This window comes from Betta splendens, chromosome 4, assembly GCF_900634795.4.
Source record: "Betta splendens chromosome 4, fBetSpl5.4, whole genome shotgun sequence".
Classification (NCBI taxonomy): domain Eukaryota; kingdom Metazoa; phylum Chordata; class Actinopteri; order Anabantiformes; family Osphronemidae; genus Betta; species Betta splendens.
The window spans coordinates 4,993,003-5,016,964 of NC_040884.2; the positions used below are offsets into that span (position 1 = coordinate 4,993,003).

At 49.8% G+C, this 23,962-nt stretch overlaps 1 protein-coding gene across 3 annotated transcripts in view; it reads right to left on the minus strand.

The window, feature by feature from the left end:
* The window catches only part of pde4ba (phosphodiesterase 4B, cAMP-specific a), an 83,266-nt gene that overhangs the window by 49,214 nt on the left and 10,090 nt on the right, over positions 1-23,962 (minus strand). Inside the window, exon 3 of one of the 3 annotated variants that reach the window (XM_029146580.3) lies at positions 16,482-16,723. The exons of 1 other annotated variant lie outside the window; for it this stretch is intronic. In XM_029146580.3, coding sequence (XP_029002413.1) covers positions 16,482-16,723 — 242 coding nt within the window. Of the gene's footprint in view, positions 1-11,720; positions 12,422-16,481; positions 16,724-23,962 lie in introns of those variants that run through there. One more of the 3 variants, XM_029146582.3, reaches the window with a different exon arrangement.

Consider the following 23,962-nt stretch of genomic DNA (forward strand, 5'->3'; position numbering starts at 1 on the left):
TCAGAAGATTGCTATTGAAGAAGGGCAGGAAATTATCTCTCTGCGTGCGTGTGTGTGTTTGTGTGTGTGTGTGTGTGTGTGTGTGAGAGAGAGAGAGAGAGTGACAAGAAAATGATTAACTTAGCGTTACACTGTGTATGTTTGGTTTTCTTCCAATTAATTTTCAATTAGTGGCCTCACTTTGCAGCAGCATGTTTGTGGGTTCAGTCCTGACTGACCAGTGACTTCACTTCTAAACATCCATGACTCAACTTGAAGTCGCAGCTGATATTGTGGGCTGTGAGCATAATCGCTGCTTCCTGTTGGAGGTGTGGAGCAACGACACGTTGGAGTAAAGCAGCGCTTCCACCTAAACGAGACGCTCGTAAAGTAAAAAGCTGAGTGGAGCTAACACACTTAAAGGGCCCCCAACAGGAGGACACACGGTCACACACGCACATGAAGTCAATTAAATCAATCACGCATTTCCTTATTGCAAAGACCAAGATTCCAATTAAATTAACCACCACAACCCGCTATCACAACACACACCTGTTACCTCCCTCCATCTCAACCCCATCACCATGCACACCAACTCTAAAAGCCATGGATCCTGCTCCTCTCGTTACCATGGCAACGCAGCAGTGGCTGCCTCTCTGGACAGAATAAAAAAGAAAAAGTCCCACCCTTGGCATTTTATCATTGTACATACACACACATCTGTTGCCCGAGTAAACAAAGCACCCCCCCAAACACGCACACGCACACACACAGTGGTGGCGTTCAGAGATTATCCGGGAGGCGGCCGTGGACGGAGCCGCAGCCGTCGCCCCCTCACCTTCACCTTGTCACTGCCAGACTCCTTGGTGACCACACGTCACCGCCTGGCTGCTTACAATTCATCTGTCACGCTGGGTGACAGCACGGGCTGGTGGCTGAGGAGGCTGCTGCGTGTCCGCGCTTTTGCTGGAGGAGAACGGTCGTATGCGGAGATGAAGCAGCGACATCATTTTTTTCTGTTTGCAAATGTGTTGTTCAGATTGACAGGATGTACAGCCTTGATTTAGCTATATAGTCGCCTCAACATATTTTATTACCCGTTCAGCTATATATGTTCCTGAAGGTAGAGAGCCCAGATTCCTTGACGTGTTATCAAACTACAAATAATATGTGATTCTCAACTAATCAACTGAGGATCTACATCTGCAGTTACTGATCCTGATGAATCAATAGTCAGAAGAGGTTGGAGGATTCCTCACGGTTTGTCACAGGGGAAAACACAGGTTCGTGTGCATGTGTTGCCTCTACACAGACTCACACACCTCCTGCTGGTAATGCTGCACCACCCATGACTTCACATCAGCCAAATCCCATCAGCATCGTGCGTCAATGCTGACAGGATGCAAATTCACTCCATCCTATGCAAAAACACAAAGTGTGACAGATTACCAGCGGCTGGGGAGCCTGATTACTGGTGAAACTGAGCGACAGAGCCTTTTAGCAGCTGCATGTAATAGGTAATAGGAACACGCAGGACTAAGACGGCAGCTCGTTATGATGAGAATCAGCTGTTGTTTGTAAATGAAATGCATTGAAGGCAGGATTGCAGGAGTTACAGTTACACATCCCAGTTGCGCTTCTACCTCCCAGTCTGCATGTTTCCACCTCATTCTCTGAGGGAAGTGGACTCCGTTTAAAACTGCGCAGCGAGTGCAAATGGCTTTTAAAGACCCCCACGAGCATATAGAGGGTGAGACAAAAGCTCCACTTAATTTTCCATCTGTAAAAGCCAAACTAAGGAGGAGAATAAAACCAAAACCACCGGCCTCTCTCCTCAGTGAGTTAGAGCTTCGCTTTCCTCAAGCCATCACTTCATTCAACGCTATTTCAAGCTGCATCTGTCTACGTCTTTGTTGAAAGCACCAAAAAAAAATCTAATCAACATCAATGTCACACCTACAGGAAGGGATTATATACTTCATTTCACACATGTCAATTTGGTGCCTTCCTGTAATGACCCAGTTAAATGTTGCTCTACGGTAAAATGTTTGCGCTTGCTTAGCTTCGCTATTTGACAAGATGACAGCGAGTCGTGCTACGAGAAAATCTGAGCTGATGCCCCGTGATTTCTAGTGATCTAATACTCCTCAGAGTGTAATTGTAATAAATCAGGCAAATGTCCACACAAAGAGACTATTATGAGGTAAAGGACACAAGGATCAAGAAGGATGGAGAATATGTTCAGAGTAATGGGACTGTAAACACTATCGAGCAGTGAAGACGGAGGGAATGAGTCATTTGCAAGTCAAATAAAGGGAAAGCAAATCAAGCCGAGCCATTAGACGCTGGTACAGAGCATGTGTGCTGGAATGCAATGACCGTGATTCAGTACAGGAGAAACACCATATATTGCATTTACACTGAAAATGCTGGAAAAGAAAGAAAAATCCCAGTGTCTCCAATAAGTAAAATGAATTTTGTGTCGGATTCTATCTCCGATCCGATCAGATCTCGGAGCTGCTGAGGATGGTGGGGTTTGGTGGCGTCGCGGTGGCTCAGATGACTCAGGCGCATGCTGTGTACCCGCAAATCTGGCATGCAACCTTTGTCACATGTCATCACGCCTCCCTTCCATCTTTCCTGTCTGTCTCTCCTGTCAGCTATCAAAGGCTGCGCAAAAACAAGTGCCAAGAGGCTTCGGGCGCGATAACAGCGAGAGCCCGAGCACGTTTCTTCCTCTCTCACGATTATAATTACAGGTGGTTTTCATGAGATGGACTCATCTTTGGGGCGTAACACTGTGAGCGCGGCAGGCCAGCAGCCGAGGAGACGCATTGGCCGCCGCCACCCAGTGCCTCCTGGCTACACTCAGTTCTATATCCCTCTATTGATTTCAATTAAGATAACTGTTATAAGGCGGCACGTGCGACACGGAGTCGATGAGGCGTTGGAGCAAATGCAGCGCGTTGACAGATGGGCGTGAAAGGCGCGAATGAAGCCCATTGTTGCAGAGAGCCGAAGGTAGAAAGTGGAAGGAAGCAACGAGGGCGATTACGTGAAATGTGCTCTCGTCTCCGGCAAAGCAGCAGCAGGTACTGTACAGTAATGTGTTTGAGTGAGTGGCAATCACCTCCACCTCAGCTCCACGAGTCTGAGCGCAGGTTGAAGAGCGGAGGAAGGTTTTATTTCCTCTCTGTTCAATTTAAAAATGAAAGAATGACTTTAATTAATAATTTTGGATATGACGTGCCAGCAATTAGAAAAATATTTGCAAAGACGTGTGAATAATGCATCATGCATCGGAGATGGGGGGGGGGGTGACAGCCCACGTTTGCTCTGAATTAGTGATGACTACAATGCAGGCCGCGTTCTGCCGCCCGTGACACATGAACAGCAGAACAAGAGCAAGGGAGTCGGCCGGCGAGAAAGTAGCGGGAGCAGCGTGCATAAGCAGAACAGACAGGAGCGGAGGAGGAGTGTCACAAGGAATGAGCGCAGAGGGGGTGGGGGGGGGGGCAGGAAGCCAGAAGAGCTTTAATTATGTGAGTCAGTGGCGGCGAAGCGCTCGGACTCTCACGCGTGAGCCTCATCACGTTAGGGACGCGCAGGCGACGGTTAACAGCAGCCTGTTAAACCGTTAAAACTCAGCCTCGATGGAGAGCGCTGAACGCAGAAACGTCAGCATCAGCACCAGAGTAAACCGGAAATCTCTCTTGCACTCTTATGTCTTTCATTTCAGGCGGGGGGTTGTATGTGTTCCATATTTAGACAGCAGAAGTGGAGAGGTGACAGGAAGTGAGGGGACAGAGAGACGGAGTCAGCGTGCGGCCGGGGTCCGGACCCCTGGACCCCAGAGCATCCTCCCCTCTGTTCAAGGACCCCAGAGCATCCTCCCCTCTCTTCCAGGCTCGAAATAAAGCGTGTTAAACGGAAGATTCGCGCCTTGGCGGCGGGTTGTGTGTGAGTCTTATTGGCTTGATGCCTGCGTTTCCTGCCATCTCTTCAATGTCTTGCTTGGATTGTGGAAGCAGTGGGGTCCGGTTTAACACAATGATCTTGATGTTAGACCTCTGGATACAGCGGCAGCTTCCTGCAGTTTTTGTGGCTGACGGCTGCTGTAGCTGAATGTGATCCGACCGATGGAGACGTCCTCCTGCTGCTCCAAACACTACATGACCACCTACAGTACAGCATTTATACAGGAGTGGTTCCATCGCGTCACCCACTAAAACAAAGAAACTCAGTACTGCTCTATTTTCTTCCTTCACATTGATATATTTGCTCCGTTTCAACTCGTTACAGTGCAGGAGTAAAAGCCGAGCATCGGCAGCTTCTGACATTATCATCCTGGTTTTACACTCGCACCCACACACGGACCCGGACCTGCCACAACTTCCTTACGACTGTCGCTTCCTCTGGTGCCAACACGCTCAGTGGAGAAGCTTCAGTCTGAGCGAGGAGCAGAGACTCGATCATCACACGAGCTGCGTCGTGCTGGAACCTCCGAGAGCTCGTGTTCCGCTTGTGACCAGACCCACCGGGCTCAACGTGAAGTCAGCGTGAAGTCGGCGTGAAGTCGGCGTGAAGTCGGCGTTTGGCTCGTCCAGCAAAGTGAATTCACCTTGTTTTGTTTCAGTGCCTTTAGAACGAAAAACTCCTGAAGCTCCGACTGTTTCGTGCTTCATCTGAAAAAGCACCACACCATTTCCTTTGCGTGTTGTTCACAAACATCTTTCAGTCCTTAAAACAACGTGTCGATAGAGTAAATGTCAGCTTTCATGTGGTCACAGTGAAGCTGCAGCTAACGAGAGGACGACACGTCTCTTCACTACGCTGCGAGAGACTCAATTAAGACGCGTCCCACAACAACGGCTAATCTTCTTATAAGCGAGTTTGAAAGTCAACAAATAAAAATGTTTTGCTGTGGACGTTTTATCCCGGCTTCACAGCGGAGGCGCGTCCACAGGTTTCCCCCCGCGCGTAAAAGAATGTTTGCGATAATTGCTTTTGTCCTCTGCTCTGTAATCTGATCAGCGGTTCACGGCTCCGCTGCGGTTCTGTACGACTGACCTTCAAATGCCAGGCTCGTTGGCTCGCAGCTCGGCACCTCCCGGATTATTCTGAAAGGTTATGTATGAGAGCAGAGAGAGGGAGGACTCCTGGTGGACCTGCAGCCACTGAGCTAATGAGAAGTGAACAAGGCGAGAAGGCCGAAAAGACAGAGACGCAGGAACAGCTGCACGCGCCAGGATTAGACGACCGCAGCGAGTCGCACGAAAGGCCTTGAGCACAACATCTATTCATCCTGCAGGAAACCCCTTAAAACCACACCCTCACTCGCTTTAAGAAGCTGTAAGTGGCTTTACCTGCAAAACAGAGGCAAAGCAAAAGAAACGGAGATGGACATGGCTTTGCAGAGAACTGGGTCACATGCTACCAAATATCAGTGCAGCCACCGCTTTTGTTGGGCCAATTAAAGGCAGGTGTGTGCTGTTGCCGGAGCTGTTGCCAGTGCTGGTGCCGGTGATGGTGCTGGTGCAGCCGAACATGCTCCTCATTAACTTCGCTGCCAGGTTCCGTTACATATATTTTTCAAATCTCTAGATCTCAGCGTGTGGCGTGTTGGCGTGTGCGCGTCGGGCTCCGTGTGCAGAGCCTCCACAGCAGCGTGTTTGTGTGCGTGTGTTTCCACTGCGCCTCTGGAATGTTTCCCCATGTCTCACGCTACAGAGTTGTGAATTGTCCGTCAGAGCGGGGGACTAAACAGACAGAAAGCTGCTCCTGCTTGTACAGAGCTGCCTCAGATCAGATCCGTGATCGCTCAGACACATTCAAGCTAACTCCAACCCAGCTGGACTAAACCCAGTCTGATGTTTACTCAGTGCTACATGACAAACCAGAGCTTTCATGCTAATCAGTCCATGCTGATGGACAGCCTATCATGCATATTACATTTCATCACCCAAACAGATGCAGGCCGACCGATCAATCAGCAGCCAGCAAAGCCATCCTCCCCACAACAGTCCACTGAAACTGGATAATAACACAAATAAACATCTGGACCGTTATTCTAAGACATTAAACTAGTTCTATTTATCAGCCATGGAAACAGATTCCACTGTTAAACCTCCAAAGGCAGCTGTTCTGCCCTCTATGACAAAATGAATCCCAAAAAAGCAAATCTGAATAAAACAACATCAACCTTTTCTCATGGGGTTAATAAAGCGCATTCAAGGCCTGTACCATCAATAAATTGGCATTCTATCCACTCACATACTCGTAGTGGGGAAACGGGGTCGTTAAGGAAACCAGAGCAGTGAAGGAAAAGGCTTCTCGCAGCTGGTGTGCGGATTAATCAACATGGCAGTAACTAAACAAGCCCGGCTGGAGAGACAATGAAGTGATACTGACGGACGGCGAATCGGCTCGTCATGAGACGGACGAGCAGGAAGACACAGCAGGTGGCGTCACGGGGACGCAAGCGTTCCTAAAACAATCACCACTTCATCACCGGTCCTGAGCAGCTCCTCTTCGCTTTAATGAGGGCGCTCATGATTTACACTGTAAAGACAATGTGTCAGTCTGCAAACACTCAGGGAGGACAAGAACTCAAAAAAACTAACAAAGGTCGTCTGAAGGTGAAACCTCAGATATTTTGTCATCCAGAATTAAATTATTCACATTTGCACAACTTTCCATTTGGAAAAACCTGATTAGTAGATGAAAACTTTGTTTTATTTTGATAAAAAAAAGCATGACTCCAGGGGTCATACTTCAATATAATGTGTAACAATCAAGAACCTCAATCAGCAGCTTCCAAAATGACCATGAAGCTTAAATCAACATCGCTTTCAGGAACGTTCCAGCAAAGACTTCACCTTTTAACCGAATGCAGCTTCCTGCAAAGCTGCTGGACGAACAGACGACAGCTCGGGACGCCTCGCTTCTGCCATGCTGCACATCGTTAGCGTCGGAAAAATAAACGGGATGCTGCCACGTCTGCTTTCAGGCGCGTGACTGACAGCAATCAAGTGGGGAATAATCGCTGCTCTTTTCTTAAGGCCAGACAAAGGAGGCGAAAGGCTGCGTCGCATTCTGCTCACTTCCGCCCGCAGAAATGAGGCTTTACAGCTTTTCCTATTAGTGAATCCGTGAACAGAGCAGCACACAGCTGCTGCTGCTTCACATGCACAAGCAGCGATACAGAGGTGATGACTCAGAGGTCAATGCCACAGCTGTGTGTTTTCTCTCCAAGTTGAATAAAGAAGTTGTAACCTCACAAATGGCTGCGCAGTCGCACATTCGAGACTCAAATGCGCAGTAAACACGACCTCGACTCCGCGGCCACGTCCAGGTTTCATTCCCTGCTGCTAATAGGGGCAATTATCTGTCTGCACAAAGGACAAATCAATAGTGGCCAAAATTCTCCTAACAAATATAATCTAAACGCTCACAAAGATGGAAAGGAGGGGTTTAATTTTCTAGTCCCACAGCATTGATTTGGGCTTAATCACCACACAAACAGACGAGGATGTCGGCAAATTATACATTAGGAGCCGTGCGTCTACGTTTCATTACGAATGTTATCGATGGGGTTCTAAAAGGATGAGCGGGGGGTTTGGAGGGGCAGAAGAGCGAGAGGGGGATGAGCAGTGGGTTTAATGAAGACAAATGGATTTTCCACTCTTTCCTGAGCGCTGGAGGTAAAGGCCACATGTTTTCCAGAGACCCCAGGACCAGAGCCCCCAGCATCACGATCCATCAAATGCTGGTGCACAGGTCTGAGCAGGTCGCCCACGAACCCTATGCATTTACTGGATGATCATAACGATGCAGGTCATTGGGTAAATTACTGATTTTAAGCATGAGTAAATTATTTCGCTTTTCCAGTGGACACAATTTAAATCATGAAATTCATATGTATTTAGGTACAAATGGGGCAACAGTGATAGGAACAGTAATTGACTTGAGCAGCTGCTAATTCAAAGAGACTATAGTTTGCAGTCTTTACAGCTGCTTGAAGCAACCAGCACCAGGTCACAAGGCCGACGTCTGTGATGCTGTCAAGGAGCTTAGAAACGTCATGAACATCTGGCAGTTATTGTGCGTGTGGCTCCCAACGTGGAATCTGTCAATCCCTCATGTTCCCAGTTAGAGCATCATCAGGAGCAGATGTAGACGAAACCCCAGAGCCTGGAAAGTTTGGAAAATGAATTTATAAGCAGTTATGAAATTATAATGAGTGATTTAAGAATTCATTCTGCCCGTCATGACGAGCCAATATGCGAAAGCTCGCGCCACAGTCTTCTTCCCTTGAATCCTGGTCATAATCACACACAGACATGGTAACACCCCCCCCCCCCCCCCCACACACACACACACACACACGCACACACACACACCAGCCTGTGTCATCATACTCCTTCATCCATCCGAAATAGTAGACGTTCTGCTTGGCTGGTTTCGTACAAGGAAATGGGAAAGAGAGAGAGAGAGAGAGAGAGAGAGAGAGAGAGAGAGGGAGAGAGAGAGGCCGTTCAACCAAGTCATTCAGCGTGAGCAAATGAAGAGGAGGAGGAGGAGGAAGATGAGGAGAGGTAGCCTAATTCCAGACCTCTGACTCACCGCCCACATCACTAAGTTCACCAGTGACTCCAGGACTATTGCTGCGCTCGTGAATGGCTGTTTTGTTGCTGGCGAAGGAGAAAAGGAGCCAATCGGAGCGTTTGTGGGCCGGACAAACGTAGGTGACGTTACAAAGCTGTGCATTCAGACAGAGAGACATCTACAGTGTGATGCTTTTAGAGGCAGCGAAGGAATCACTAAATAGATAGAAACCTCAGATGTAAAATGAAGAACTGGGCTGTGATACAACCAGATGTTAGCATTCACCTGCTAATAAACCTTATCACAGCTTAGAGTTATGAAGTTGAACTATTGGATTTTTTCAGGTACCTAATAAAGTGGGCACTGAGTGAACTGCTCAAGTCCATCAATGCCTTCATTGCAAGTCATTCCCAGCTGGCGTGTCCTGCTTTCAATACTCACGAGTTTTTATCTTTAGGCCTTTTTTATGTATTTATGACAGTAAAGTGAAGAAATGGGACGCAGCGTTTCTGAGTCAGAGCCTTTGTGACTGTGTGCTCTGCTCCAGGTGATTCCAGCCTTCGTTCACGGCCCAGCTGCAGCAGCTTGGGTCCCGGTGGCCATCGTCCCCCCAACGCCCCCCCCCCGGCCGTCACCGTGCTGACAGCAGGTGCCAAACGGGGGGTGCAGCCCCTGACGTCCGAGTGAGGATAATGGGTGAATCACAGACAGGAGCGATCGATAGGAGACGGCTGCTGGACGGAGCAGAGCTGGGTGATGGATATGTAGGTGGACATTCCAGCTACAGTAAATAGCCCAGTGTGTTTGTGTTCGTTGGGCTGACGCCACTGGACTTTATCTCTGCCAGACTCTATATAGACAAACTGTTGGTGTGCTCCTGCCCCCGTCTCTCAGTCAAGTTTAGCATGAACGTGTTCATCACACGCATGGCTTTGTTTGTGCCTCCGCGTCTCTTCTCCGTCCACGTTCCCCTAATGCGCTTTGTGTGTAAGCGCACAGCGGCGCGGTCGCACGCCTCAGCCAGCCATCAAACATTTACGTCACGCGGTGCCTCGGAGGGCGAGCGAGCGAGCGAGCGAGAGAGAGAGAGAGAGAGAGAGAGAGAGAGACGGCGGAGCGAAACCGAGAGCATGTCTAGAAAAGTAAAAAAAGGAGGGAAGAGGCCAGACACGCAACGGGATGAGAGGAGAGGCTGCAAAAGAGAGAGACGGAGCAAGGAGGAACAGAGGCGTCATTGTGTGAGCGCCAGCGGGTCAGGAGTTCGCCAGCCGCTCGCTCACGGCGCGGCCAAATGATGCTTCCATCAGCGGCAGCCAGGTTCAAAATAATAACTGATCAGACAAGAGTTCAGTCATTAGGCCGTTACGCAGCAACACTTTCCCTTCACTTGAAACCTTGTTGACAACAAGCCTAATATCACTCCGTCAACCATTAAAGCGCTGCCAAAGCTGCAGCGGCTCCTATTTCATTCATGCGGCAGCGCCACCTGGCCCGGCCCGGCCCGGCCCGGCCCGGCCCAGTCGTCCATCATCCTGTGCCAAGGTCCAGCACAGGTGTGGAGACAATCAGGCCAGACCCGCGTGGTGAGTAATGCTCTGAAGGATTTCCAGGAAGGGCGATTATTTTGTTTCTGAGGCTAAAAGGGATGAGGATGTTTCTGGGAGCAGTACAGAGTGTTTAATGGCATGGGATGAAGCAAAGACTGCAGTAATTACTGTTATGGTCCAGATGATTCTTTTTCTCTGTATTGTAAAACTACTGAAGGCCTATAAAAACCGTGAAACATCCTCTTTAGCCATATAACCTCAATAAATGCTGTGACTGTAGTCAGTGTGAATGTGAGAGCCTCGCCCACATCCACGTTTAACATTTCACCTGTCGTTACACGGCGCTCGCAGCAGGTGAGCGCACACAGACGACAGGCGTGAATCCACACGATAGCTGATGATGGCAGTTAAGGGCTGTAACGGCCGCTGTCGAGCCCCTGGATCCAGCCCAGGCAACGCGCACTCATCGAGACAAACAAGGCCGGGACACCGCTGCCATCTGTAATTATCTCTAAATGAAGCAACCGTTGCTCTTCGCCACGCTTTCACAACCGGGACCCACCCAACCCCCACGAGACCTCCGCTCAGAGACACAGCAAGAGGGCGAGAGACAGACAGACAGACAGACAGACAGACAGACAGACAGGCAGACAGACAGGCGGGAGAGAGAGCATCAGCTCCAAATAACAGCACTAATACCACATACGTATATATATATATATATATATATATATATATATATTAGTATTTATATATGTTAGAAAATAAATCTCCCCAGTAGAAACAGACTAATCTCTGCTCATTGGCACCGTACGAGCAGCACTCGGGCAAATTCATATCTAAACTCCCAATCAAGCGGCCACAGGCTTCATCACATCACAGTAAAAATGCATGAAGACTGCAGACTGTAGGGCTGTCACGTGTGTGTGGTCCTACATATGAAGGAGAAGGAGCTCCTTTTCCTTCCACCGCTCCTAATCAGGGGCAGGAGTCACCTTGTAGCGTCTGCAGACGAATCACAGCAGCTCTTTTCTTCGCCTCTAATCCAAACATTGCATAACAACAAAGCCCCAAATTCACATTAAAAAAACGATAAGGAGGCCGTGAAGGGCAAAACCAAAACAAAGCAAAGACTGAATCTTGGGCTTTTTAACGGTTATTATATTATTTTACTGAAACCTGACCGATGCCTCTGAGCTTCTTCTATGAAATAAACAGGAAACAATATCAGGGTGAATGACGCAAGCGAATTCCCAGCGAGCGCGGGCGTTCGTTGGGTTGTGAGCTGCAGAAGGTTAAGAAGCAGCGGGTTGTGTAACGCAGCCAGCGCCGCCTGCGTCTGCGCACGCACGCACGCACGCACGCACGCGCGCACGCACGCACGCACCCTCACCCGGTCACACTGTTGACCCCGCGCACCGTGACACAACTCGCACAACCGCAAACATTGCTCCGGTTGCACAATGGAGCGCTTCAGTTCAACATCTGCACGGCTTTTCCTCCACTCGTCCCCAGCGCTCACCCTCTCCCTCCTCATCTTCTATCTACTGCCCCCCCCCCCCACACACACACACACACAGGCCTCACCAGGTGTGGGCCACCGTGAAGCGCCGCCTCTGCCGGATGCTCTTGTTGACCATCAGCTTGCGGAAGAGGCGCGGGGAGCTCCTGGGCGACAGCTTGGGCGAGGTGGCGCCCCGCCTCCCCCCCCCCACGCCCGGCACCCTGGGGGGCTCCAGCTCCAGGTGCATGTGCTCCTTGAAGGTCCGGATGCAGGAGTCCATCTCCACGCTGAGCTCGTTGGAGGACATCCCTGCAGGCCGGGGCTCGGCCCCGTGTGGCAGACGTTGGTTCGAGCGTCAGTCCCACCGGCCGCTCATGCACAGACGGTTCTGTCCTTGTCGTCACGCGGGTTCTTCCAGTTTTGCAGAACCGGGGTCACCTCATGCACCGAGGACCCGGGTCCAGGTCCCTCGGCAGCCAGCGGCGGTGCCCTCTCTCTCTTCCCTCATGCACCGAGCTCAGGCTCGCGTTCTGTCCATCGGGGGCTCTCACCCACAGGTACCACAGTCTGTAAAGTGCAGAGCCCGGCTCCGTGTCACTCCTCCTGCTTCGTTCCTGCTCTAAATGCCACTGTGTGAGCAACGCACACCTCAGGACCAACTCTGTCTCTCAGTCCTTCCAGGCGCCTCGGTGACGGAGGATCCCCTCATGAAAGATGCAGAAGGGCTGAAAACTGCCTCCTGTCTCGCTCTCCCCCCATCAACCGCTGCCTGACTGACCTCCCCTCTCTGCAAGCGACCCCCCCCACCCGCCGCCTCTTCCAAAGGCACCGGCGACGTGGCGCGCGGCGACTCCCACTGGGCCGAGCCTCCAGTCGGATGCAGCCGGAGCTGTGAGCGGAGCGGAGCGGAGCAGCACGCAGGCCAAGCGTTCATTCAGAATATACACAAGGAGCTGGGAGCAGGCACGCAGCGAGCGCAGGCCACGCCCCCCCGCTGAGGATTGGCTGCCGGCGCCTGTGACGTCAGGCAGGCAGGCCCGGTAACAGTTTGTGCCATTTATTATTTATTTTGTGTTTAGCTGGGTTTTGTGGTAATGCTGCTGATGATGATGTGACCTTTTTGGAGGCAGGCACCTGGTGAGTGAGGGCCATGAAAAAAGGCAATTTGGACCAAAAATAAGAGCAGACAGCGTAATGTCGGCGTAATTAGGAGAAACACGCACACCGCTCAAGGGTCAAGTGATCCAAATAAATACTCTGAAGCGTGCATTTATGCCGGGGCACAAAGATCCTTTTGAAGTAGGAATGCAGGCGCATATGAACTATTTCCATGAAAGTGCAGCCAAGGATTTTTTTTCTGTCTCTCGCTTGTACACACACACTTAGCAATCCATAATTCCCCCTGAATGGAAGCAATCCAAGCATGGGATTGTGACAGCGCGTAGTGAGGAAGAAAGAAAAGGCACTCAATTCAAATACGTATCGGCGCGCACAAAGGATGCTCTGACGGATGAAAGGAGGAGAGACGGAGGAGAGGCACGACGGCCCGGAGGAAGAGAAACCGAGACCATTTGAGACAAAAAAAAAAAATCCTATGCGAACATCAGACGGAGAAGGATGGCAGCGTGACAAGAGCCCGAAATGTGATCGCTCGCTTGTTGGACTGATTCGTGTTGGTTGTGAGTCACAGGATTGGGAGCCGTCGGAGCGACGGCCGCTTTCTCACTAAACGCTTGCCAATAAACCCTACTGAAGCTTTGCGAGCTCGTACATAAAGAAAGAAAAAGGCTTAATAGTAAGTAGTAGTAGGAGACGTCACAGGAGCACAGCGGCCTCCAGGCTGTGAGTCAAGGCATTCCCTGCTTGGCTCCATATATATAACGCGTTGAAGCAGCTCCGACAGCGTAATCCAGCCAGCGCTCAGCAAACGTCTGCGAGAACAAGAGGAACCGTCCAGGGACCAAAAACGGAGCGGATCTGCACAAACGTTCACGCTATGCATTACGTGGTGCAGCTTAAATGTTGGACCAACAAACTAATTCGTCCCCGGACACATGCAGCATGATCAAATGCACTTTACCGAACTGATCCCAGATCCCCTTCATCTCCATCTGCCTCATGCTTTTAAGAAGAGTGCTGCGGCTGCTTCAGACCACGTCATATTATAAAAAAAACACAAAATCCCTGGGAAACAACAGCCACTGCTTGTGTGGTGGAAAGAGGGGGACGGAGGGGAATGAATCTGTGACGCCGGCGCCTCATTTTAAAACAAATGAAAGATTGAAAGGAATTCAATTAGAGGTGACTGGGCCATTTAGTTCCATGTTAAAGTGCCTCTTACGTCCCGAGGGCTCACAATGCTGCACGCTCAGAGCTGAGGCATTAAACAGCGCCTGCAGCCAACTGTAAAGCAGCTCTGGCAGCTCCTCAACGATGATGACTTTTCATTTGTCAAGTAATCAATAAATCAAGCGAAAAGCATTTACAGAACTCGGGTTATTGGGTAATCACTCATGCCATTTACCATAAACGAGGCTGAGAGCGCGCAGCCACACATGCTCACATTGACAACGCTAACGCTTAGCGGCTACTCGCTCCAGTACTGTCATTAGCTTAGCGCGTTAGCGGGTGGTTGTGGCTCAGCAAACAGAGGCACCGAACTTGGAGCTTGGTTCGTTCGCTGTGGGGAGCTGGTTTCACTGTGTGTCAGTGATGAAGCAGGTCTAATAATAAGTGATAGGATCACCAGAGTTATTAGACTGTTCTATGGCTCACTACATGTGTGTGAGCCGTGTAAGTGCCACGAGTAATGTGAAGAATCAGAACAGAGATGTTGGTTTTATTTCTCACGCAGTGTCCGGGTACGGAGCCGGATACAGATACTATTATTATCTCTGTCAACTGACAACGTAACGGACGCTCAGTCGGAGATTTAATTCATTCTCATCCACCAGAGGATCTGAATGCAACGCAGACCGACAACTGGGAGAGTGGCCAAGGTAAATACGGCAGATTAATATTTTCCACCTCTGACACTGAGGCAAAGCTCTCCGAAAGCTGATGAAACTGTGGGAACGCTTCCGCTCGTTCCAAGGATTTAGCCTCAAACTAGGTCGTATTTGACCACCCGATGTTCCACCGGCTAAGCTGCATAATCACGCTAAATCATGCCGCAATGTTAGATGCATGAGATGTGCATCACGACGTGCCGCCCACAGATTAGGAGCGGAGCCGCATCCCCCCAATTATTAAACAAAATATAGACACTGTGGTTTAAAGTGCATTTAGAGAGAACACTCACTTTAAAGTCGACTTCACTGAAGCAGAACAGACACGTCAGGCATCAAAGATTAATGCCTTTACATCTATAGAAGTAGTTTTATATAGCTTTACACTACACATAGACACAAATGCGGAACTGATGCCTGTTAAAATGTCCAAGGTCCAGTTTCTGCTCACTAGATGTGTGGAGTACTCACACCCACGTGAAAGCTGTGAACAACACCAAGAACAAAGAAGGCTCACAGACGGCAGACAGGCTCTCGTCTGACTGCTGTCGTCTTCACCCAGGGTCACACACACAAATGCTGATTGAAGTCATGTTTGGACAGTCGTTCGCCACCGCAAACTTCATTCACAGCCGGAAGCTGCATCACTGTACGTCACGCGGAGCTCTGGCTTGAACTAAATGGAGGCGCTTGTGCAGAGTCAGAACAAACATTTATCAGAACCAAGCAAGTATGAAATATTAAAAGACTTCAGTCTCACAGGAGCCTAAAGGGTCGTTGGACCTGAGGAGACGAAGGTTCTGCTAATCCCAGTGCTGCAGCAGCGAAGCTGAGGAACATGATGGACCTGAATTTAAAAAGGCTCAAATTCATTACCTTTAACTGCATTTTTAGGATCAGATGAGCACAAAGGTCACAGCGTCTCATTCACATTGTTTCAACACTGAAAACCTGTGTGGATTCATCTTTGTTTATGGCCTCAGCTTTATCATACTGCCCCCTTCTGGTAGCCATGGCAACTGCACTCTTTATAATTGTTTACATTTATTTTAACATCTCAGTGAACTTTTTTATCTCTTGATATTAAAACTAAACTCCAAAAAATCGAGCATATATGACAACAATCTTGTCTTGAAAGAGTGTGATTTACAAAACATAGCATCAAGCTGTGGTGCAGCACCAGCCACAGATGATTAGCAGCATCTCAACAGCAGCAGGAACGAATCACTTGGCAACCGTTTAATCAAAGAGCTCCTCAGCTGCAGTCGTTCTTTCCAACGACACACAGAATCAGGACTGATTCGTTCAAGCCTGCGCATGTGAAGCTGCACATTGAACCTGTTGCTGTGAGCGTAATTGTGTGTGTCGTGTGCGCGTGAGAGTGAGGTGCATGATTCAATGAGGCAGTGGCACGTTCAAGAGGCCGAATGCAACGCGACAGCTCAGTCCCAGGTGCTGTGAAGTACCAGTACCGGCCCAGTGTGACCACATGACTCTGCAGTAATTAGTTGAATAAGCCCCTAACTGATACCGAAGACCTCTCACACTCATGAATAATAGACAAAGTGAGTTAAAGTCGCCATCTTTGATAAAACAGAATCTTGGGTGACCAAAGTAGACACTCAGGTCTTAGTATATTAACTGGCCACTGCAAACAGACGGCACCTGAGGCCTTTAAAGCCTTCTCCAAGAGGAAAACACAACATCCACAGCAGAAAAGAGCAGCAGCTGGATCACATTTAAATTAGATAAGGTAGATACTAATTATATTATTTTTATATTAAATTCAAACTCTTAAATATCGAATGTGGAGCATTGTGAATACAGTGGACTCACTTTTCCGAATCGACCGGCGTGATGTCGATCCGAGGAGGGGCTCCGAACAGCAGAGACGTGGGCCGGGCCATGATCTCCTCGTCAGGAGTCCGGGACCGGACGTCCCCCTGGCGCCATGACAACGGAGGCAGCTGCAGGTTGCCCGAGAAGCGGCGGCGGCCTCGGCGCAGGTCGACCCCCAGCGTGCACGATGGAGACGTGAAAGACTCGCTGAGGCAGCAATCCAGAGGTTCTTTGCTGTCCTGAGGGTGGAAACAGAATGAAACGCTTCACACAAATGAAACATTTCACAGAAACAGAAAATCAGAACAGGACAGAACAAAGACTACAAAACATTCCCTACTTCTGCTAATTCCTTCTCTTGTCCACTAGAGGGAGCTCCAGACTACTTTTAACTAAACTTTATTACGTAATAATACATGTATCTAATGATATGGCCTAATAAAAAGCTCAGACTTATCCAAGCATGCTACCTCACCACAGGGTCGATCCTCTTCCCTGCTAAGCTGAACTTTTATCTCCGTGGCCTCATGTAGAGGTTTAAAATCTGAGACAAAGCTGAAATGTTCTCTAATTAAACCTCTGACCACCCGCAGGCATAAAACAGCCTTGTGGTTCCTTCTGATACATATTAACCAAGACGAGCACAATGAATAGTTGGCAGAAAAGTCTAGTTTTTGGCCCATTATTGTCTTTTCATTCCTCATCTTCTTCCTTCTGCTTCATTTACCGGCTTAATTTGTGTGGCTAATGTCTGCAGTCTACAGCAAAGAGACTGCAGGGCCTCAGAACAGCCTGCTTAGTCCTCAGCCACATCAGCCCTTTAATCAAGAGTCAAATAGGCAAATATTATCCTTCCATGATTTTTGACAGAAGATTTGCATCCAGTTTGTGGTTTAGACAGCTGACAACTTGTTGATTTAAAAGGTTGTTAAATGTGATTTTTGGAGTGAAAGGCTCAAGAATAGAGAGGACCAGAGCTTGTTGATGCTGTTGGGAGACATTTGCCTCGGCAGCTGGAGTCATGTGCAAGGAGGACCAGGCAACAATACTTATTTATGACAGGAAAGGGGTGGGAGGCAAGGGCAGAGTGAGATGTGGGGTAGATACGGACGCTGTAGCGAAGCACGGAAGGGCGATGTGGTGATGTCAGATAAGACACGGATGCAAGAAAAGGAGGCGACGGTCGAGCAGGATGAGCGGCCACAACGAGAGGTGATTCATCAAAAGTACAGCAGTGAACGCTTGAATCCCCTTCTTATGTGATTATAATAGATTTAAATACTGAATCACTTATAGTGAAACTAACTTTGTTACGAGCTGTGATCAAAGTGACGAATCAGCTCTTCTGCTGAAGACGTTTAACTCGACTGAACGAGAGGAACGCGGCTCCTTATGATGCAAGTCATCTCTGTCTTCTGCCGCGCAAAGTTTGACTGATGGAGAGAAGAAAGAGACAGAACTGTGTGTGTGTGCATTAAAAGCTTGAACCCATTGTACGCGTCTGCCTCAGACACCAAGCTGTGACCAGGTTCTCAAAAACATTTTTAAAAGACGCGTGGAGTCATGGATGCAGTCGGAGGTGACTGCAGCTCCAGGCTTTAGTCTAGTGAAAACATCCTTGTCACTATTTTACTGACTATATTCTACAATGTAAGCCAATAAAGTTCATTAAATGTGTCCATTTAAAAAATGACACTGAACTTGTGCTGCACAGTTAACCTCCACCTTCAGCTCCATCTGATCCTTAACGTGTGTGTGAAGGAGAAAGAAGGTGGGTGAGGTCCACAACAACATAACCTTACGCCACACGGTTGGCAACAGGATGCGACACACGCACGCGCACACGCGCACGCGCAACACGCACGCACACACACACACACACACGCACACACACACACACGCACACACACACACGCACACGCACACACACACACGCACACACGCGGACACACACACGCACACACACACGCACACACACACACACACACACACACACACACACACACACACACACACACACACACACACACACACACACACACACACACACACACACGGATGATAATGCACCTTTGCAGTCTTGGCACTACATTCATATCAGGACACATCTCTGTCACAGCCTTTCGGGACAACATGAGAAAAAACAGATCTGCATTAGTCATTTGTTCGAAGCGCGACCTCAAACAGCCTTGTGTGCAGTCGTGTGATTTATGACCGTCCTCTACAGAAAAACAAGCCCCGATGTTTGCATGAGGATGCATGAGGGAGGAAGATGCTGCGTAGGTCCAGGACACGAGAGACGCAGAGCTGCGTCCTGTCCCTGTAACAACATGCAGACAGGAGCGCGGAAGCACCGCACAAAGGATCCGCTCCATCATGGATTAGGTCGCCAGTGTTACTGATCTGGTGCACATCCTTTAGCAGTGGGTGCCGGCCTGTTGTCTGGAACCCACACACACCTCACCAGATGCCGCTTTCTCCTTGTGACGATGCTGCACCACAGGTTGAATGTCGCCGTCTACAGCTCCTGTTTTCATGACGGCCTTTAAACGCAGCTGAAGTCGTAATAAACCGGCCTTGAAAAGGTCCAGGTCTCCGTTCATCGCAGCTCTTGAGTCATTGTACATCTCTGTGCAGCATCATCTGGAGCTGGACAAGGATCTTGATCTGAACTGATGACATTCTTCTTCTCTAGTGACTCTTCTTTGGTGATGCATTATGTTGAGTCCTTCTTCCTTTCACTGAAGATTAATAAGATAGATTTTCTTTCTTTTCTCACTCTTAGAAGGTTCCACAATGAAACCACGTAAGAAATACAAATAGCTGCTTTGTATTGCTGCAATTCCACACCTCTATCTATAATATTATATTGCTTTTCTTATTTCCTGTAATAAAAAATGATCCATAAAACGTCTATTCTTCCAACATTGTGATTTTCATCTTTTAGCATCATGCATCTCAGGGCATCCTTCCCACTTCACACCCTCCCTTATTAAAGCTCAAATCCCTCAGCGCTCACCGTTCTGACACCACGGCGGCAAAACAACGGGGAGGAAACGAACGGGATGCGCTTAGAAAAACAACACCTGCTCCCATCAGTTACAGGGACGGGGGACGCAGGGAGTGGGGGGTCTGCTGTCAAGAAAGGGGAGGTAAAAGAAGGTCAGGAAAGTTGGTGCGAGGGTGCACGCTACAAAAGGAGGAACTGCTGGGGCAATGAATGAGAGGCAGGACTTACAGGGAGAAAGTGAGGAGAGGGAGGAGGCTGGAGAGACTGGAGCGAGGGAGGGAGAGAGCGAGGGAGGGAGGAAGGGAGCGAGTGAGGCATGGAGGGAGGGAGCGAGGGAGGAAGGGAGGGAGCTCCCAAGGAGACTGATTGGTAGCGCATGAAATAAGACGTAGCTTCCAGCATTGTGCACAAGCTGCTACTGTAGCTTCTACACATGAGGAACACCCACTTACATGCATTCATTAACATACATGGACAGAGATTCAGCGCTCGCAGCTAAATTCTTGGACTCAAAACCATCAACACTGTGGTTGTGCATCACCAGCGTCAGGCCGATTCCGTTCAGTTTGAGCCACAGGCGGCCGAGCGCGTTCCCTCTGAGCTTCACCAGAAGAGCGGCACATTCATAGAAGTGTTTGGTGAATTACTGTCTTTCCTCCTTTTTTCAAGTCATCATCATTTTTTCATTGCTGTGAAATGGCTCAATCCCTGTGTCTCAGGAAGGACATAAATAAATTGCCCGCTTTTTCCTCTCGACAGCAAAACGTGTGACGAGTGATAAATTTAGCTTGTTGAAGGCTTGAAGCACATTCAGTGCGATTTGCTGTCATTTCCAAGAGATTTCAGGTTTATTTATGTAATACGTAGGACACTCAGACTGGATCCATCCTCCCAAAGATCACCAATGTCCCCTCACACAAGAAGACGGTAAACATTAGGTTAAGTGCTGTTGGGTGCGATTGGTGAGTTTTCTATTTACAGTGGATTCCATAGAGTTTAATCTTTTTATAGTTTGTGAGGTTTGAACTATTTTTCAAACGCAAAGAAAGCGCTGACATTGGGAGAAGGCTTGAGCTTGACACAACGTCTGGGGAGAGACTGACAGGCAACGTGCAAGAGGTCACCGAGCATGTGATCCCAGAGGCCCATGGAAGAGCAGCTGTTGCTGTGGCAACCAGCATCGCTGCTCCTGACCCGACACAAAGAGACGGAGAGAGACGCGGAGAAGGGTTTCCTGAGGTTTGAAGACTGATGGAGGAGCGACGCGAGACGTCTTCAAGGAGGAATGAGGCTGTACGAGAACAGGCCGAGGCAGAGAGAGAGAGTTGAACCGCTGCCTTCGCTGGCTCACACAACTCTCTGACAGCAGAATACGCCGCCAGAGCGGGAGAGAGGACGAGGAAGAGGCAAAATGACAGACGGAGGCTGGAAGAAGGGAAGGAAACTGACAGTGAGAGGCCGCAACAGTGACAAAGGATCAAAACGAGGGAAAACGACCTGAAGGAACAAGAAGACAGACGTGAAAAGCAGATCCTACAAACATGCTGCAGCCTCCACTGCCTCCGCTCCTGGTTACTGAAGATGCGAAGGCCGCCCAGATCTGCATCCCAAGCATTTGAGTCCTTGAACAGGAGTAGTTGAGGACACGCTCGGCTTCATGTGCACACCTGATGAGTTAAAGCTGCAACCTGTGGTGGATGTTTTACAGATCTACGTGATGCGATGTGAAACGCAACCCTGCACTTCCTCCAGTATGCAGAGTCACACGTTCAGAGGCGCTGGCAGCGTAGGGGAGTCAAAGCTGGTCGGATCAGCTTTGACTGGCTGTGATCTGCATGGGAATGAGGGCCTTAAGCCATTATTGAACCTGTCCAGCCTTTAGCACGGCGCGGTCATGAACGCGCCCCGCGCTGCTCCGTTCAGTCCCATCACCAGCTTCACAATGAGCCAGACCCTCAACAAACACTTAGCCACATGTCTGCACACTTTCACCACTCAAAGCAAATCCCAGCTAAGTATCAGCACCTAGAGCTAATCCCTTCTGTCAGAGCTGAAATCCAATATCAGTGCCCCGGCTCAGCCCACTTAGCCCCACTCATTCAGGAAAACACCTAACGCTTCGGTTGTTGCTGTGAATACACTACTACACTGTACACTGACTAATAGACAGCACAAAAACGCTGATGATCTTAATGAGATCCAAACAGAAAGGAACTACATGCAGTGTCCTGAACAGCATCTGTGCATCTATTCTCCTGGCCTATTCACCAGCATCATCCAAGTCTCACACTGCATGTAATCAACTCAAAACCTGGTGTTACCAATTCAGTAAACGTCTAATTGAATTAAATTTCCTTTCACAGTACAGTACTGCAGCTCTTCCACAGTACACAGTAGAACTATGCTCTGATCCTCCACCCCTGCCCTCATCAGAGCAGAGGGAAAAACACCTCTTCCTCCTATTACTGTAACGATGAAGACTGTGATTCTTATTCTACAAATGTCCACAGGTAATAAACCGCCCCACACGCGTCCTGACGGGACCTTAGACGTGATGATTGACTGGGTGTAGCCCACGGCAACCACGCATGGGCATAAACCAATATTAGCAAAAGTCCCATGTTGGACCTGGTGAATGTAAAAACCTTTACAACAGCATGTTCTTAAGAGAAAGACCAAAAAGGATGCGTTCCCTCAAAAGACAGGACTACAGCGTTCAAAGTAACAGAGCAAAACAGAGAAGGAGAAGGACTGAGTAATATACACCCACAGAGTCAGCTACGGCGATCTGAGCTAAACACCCACAGGAACTCAAGAGCACCTGAAATTTAGAGTCGACAGCGTGGATGTGCTGGATGTGCTGGATGTGCTGGATGTGCTGGATGCAGCGGCCCAGAGCTGCAGCTCAGAGGGTGAGGATGAACCAAAGCACAGGTTGTCGGTCGCTGAGCGGAGCAATAAGATGGAACTATTAAATGTGACCCTGCAGGTTCAGGTCTGAACCACGTGTAGGTTCATGGGCCCTCACACGTTGCAGGTCTTACTCAATCACTGCCTCCCACTGAAAGGAGCCAGAATCAATACTGTAACAGAGTGCGTTAGCGGGTGCTAAAAGCTGCACACGACCTGTGGAAACAGCAGACCAGGAGAACGCCGCTGCACGGAGCTGATGCAGGAGCAGCGTCTGCACAGCCACGAGCCACAGGCCTCCAGAGGTGCCCACAGGAACCCGCAGGAACCCACAGGAACCTCCACAGGAAACATCCACAGGAACCTGCAGGAACCTCCACAGGAAACATCCACAGGAACCTGCAGGAACCTCCACAGTAAACATCCACAGGAACCTGCAGGAACCTCCACAGGAACCCACAGGCACCTCCACAGGAACCACAGGAACCACAGGCACCTCCACAGGAACCACAGGCACCTCCACAGGAACCACAGGCACCTCCACAGGAACCACAGGAACCACAGGAACCCACAGGAACCTCCACAGGAACCACAGGCACCTCCACAGGAACCCACAGGCCTCCAGGAGAGCCCACAGGAACCCACAGGAACCTCCACAGGAACCCACAGGAAACATCCACAGGAACCTGCAGGAACCTCCACAGGAACCACAGGAACCCGCAGGCACCTCCACAGGCACCTCCACAGGAACCCGCAGGAACCTCCACAGGAACCACAGGAACCCACAGGCACCTCCACAGGAACCCACAGGAACCTCCACAGGAACCACAGGAACCCACAGGCACCTCCACAGGAACCCACAGGAACCTCCACAGGAACCACAGGCACCTCCACAGGAACCACAGGCACCTCCACAGGAACCCACAGGCACCTCCACAGGAACCACAGGAACCACAGGAAGCACAGGCACCTCCACAGGAACCCACAGGCACCTCCACAGGAACCCACAGGAACCTACAGGCACCTCCACAGGAACCCACAGGAACCTACAGGCACCTCCACAGGAACCACAGGAACCTACAGGCACCTCCACAGGAACCACAGGAACCCACAGGCACCTCCACAGGAACCACAGGAACCACAGGAACCACAGGCACCTCCACAGGAACCACAGGCACCTCCACAGGAACCCACAGGCACCTCCACAGGAACCACAGGAACCACAGGAAGCACAGGCACCTCCACAGGAACCCACAGGCACCTCCACAGGAACCCACAGGAACCTACAGGCACCTCCACAGGAACCCACAGGAACCTACAGGCACCTCCACAGGAACCACAGGAACCTACAGGCACCTCCACAGGAACCACAGGAACCCACAGGCACCTCCACAGGAACCACAGGAACCACAGGCACCTCCACAGGAACCCACAGGCACCTCCACAGGAACCCACAGGAACCTACAGGCACCTCCACAGGAACCCACAGGAACCTACAGGCACCTCCACAGGAACCCACAGGCACCTCCACAGGAACCACAGGCACCTCCACAGGAAC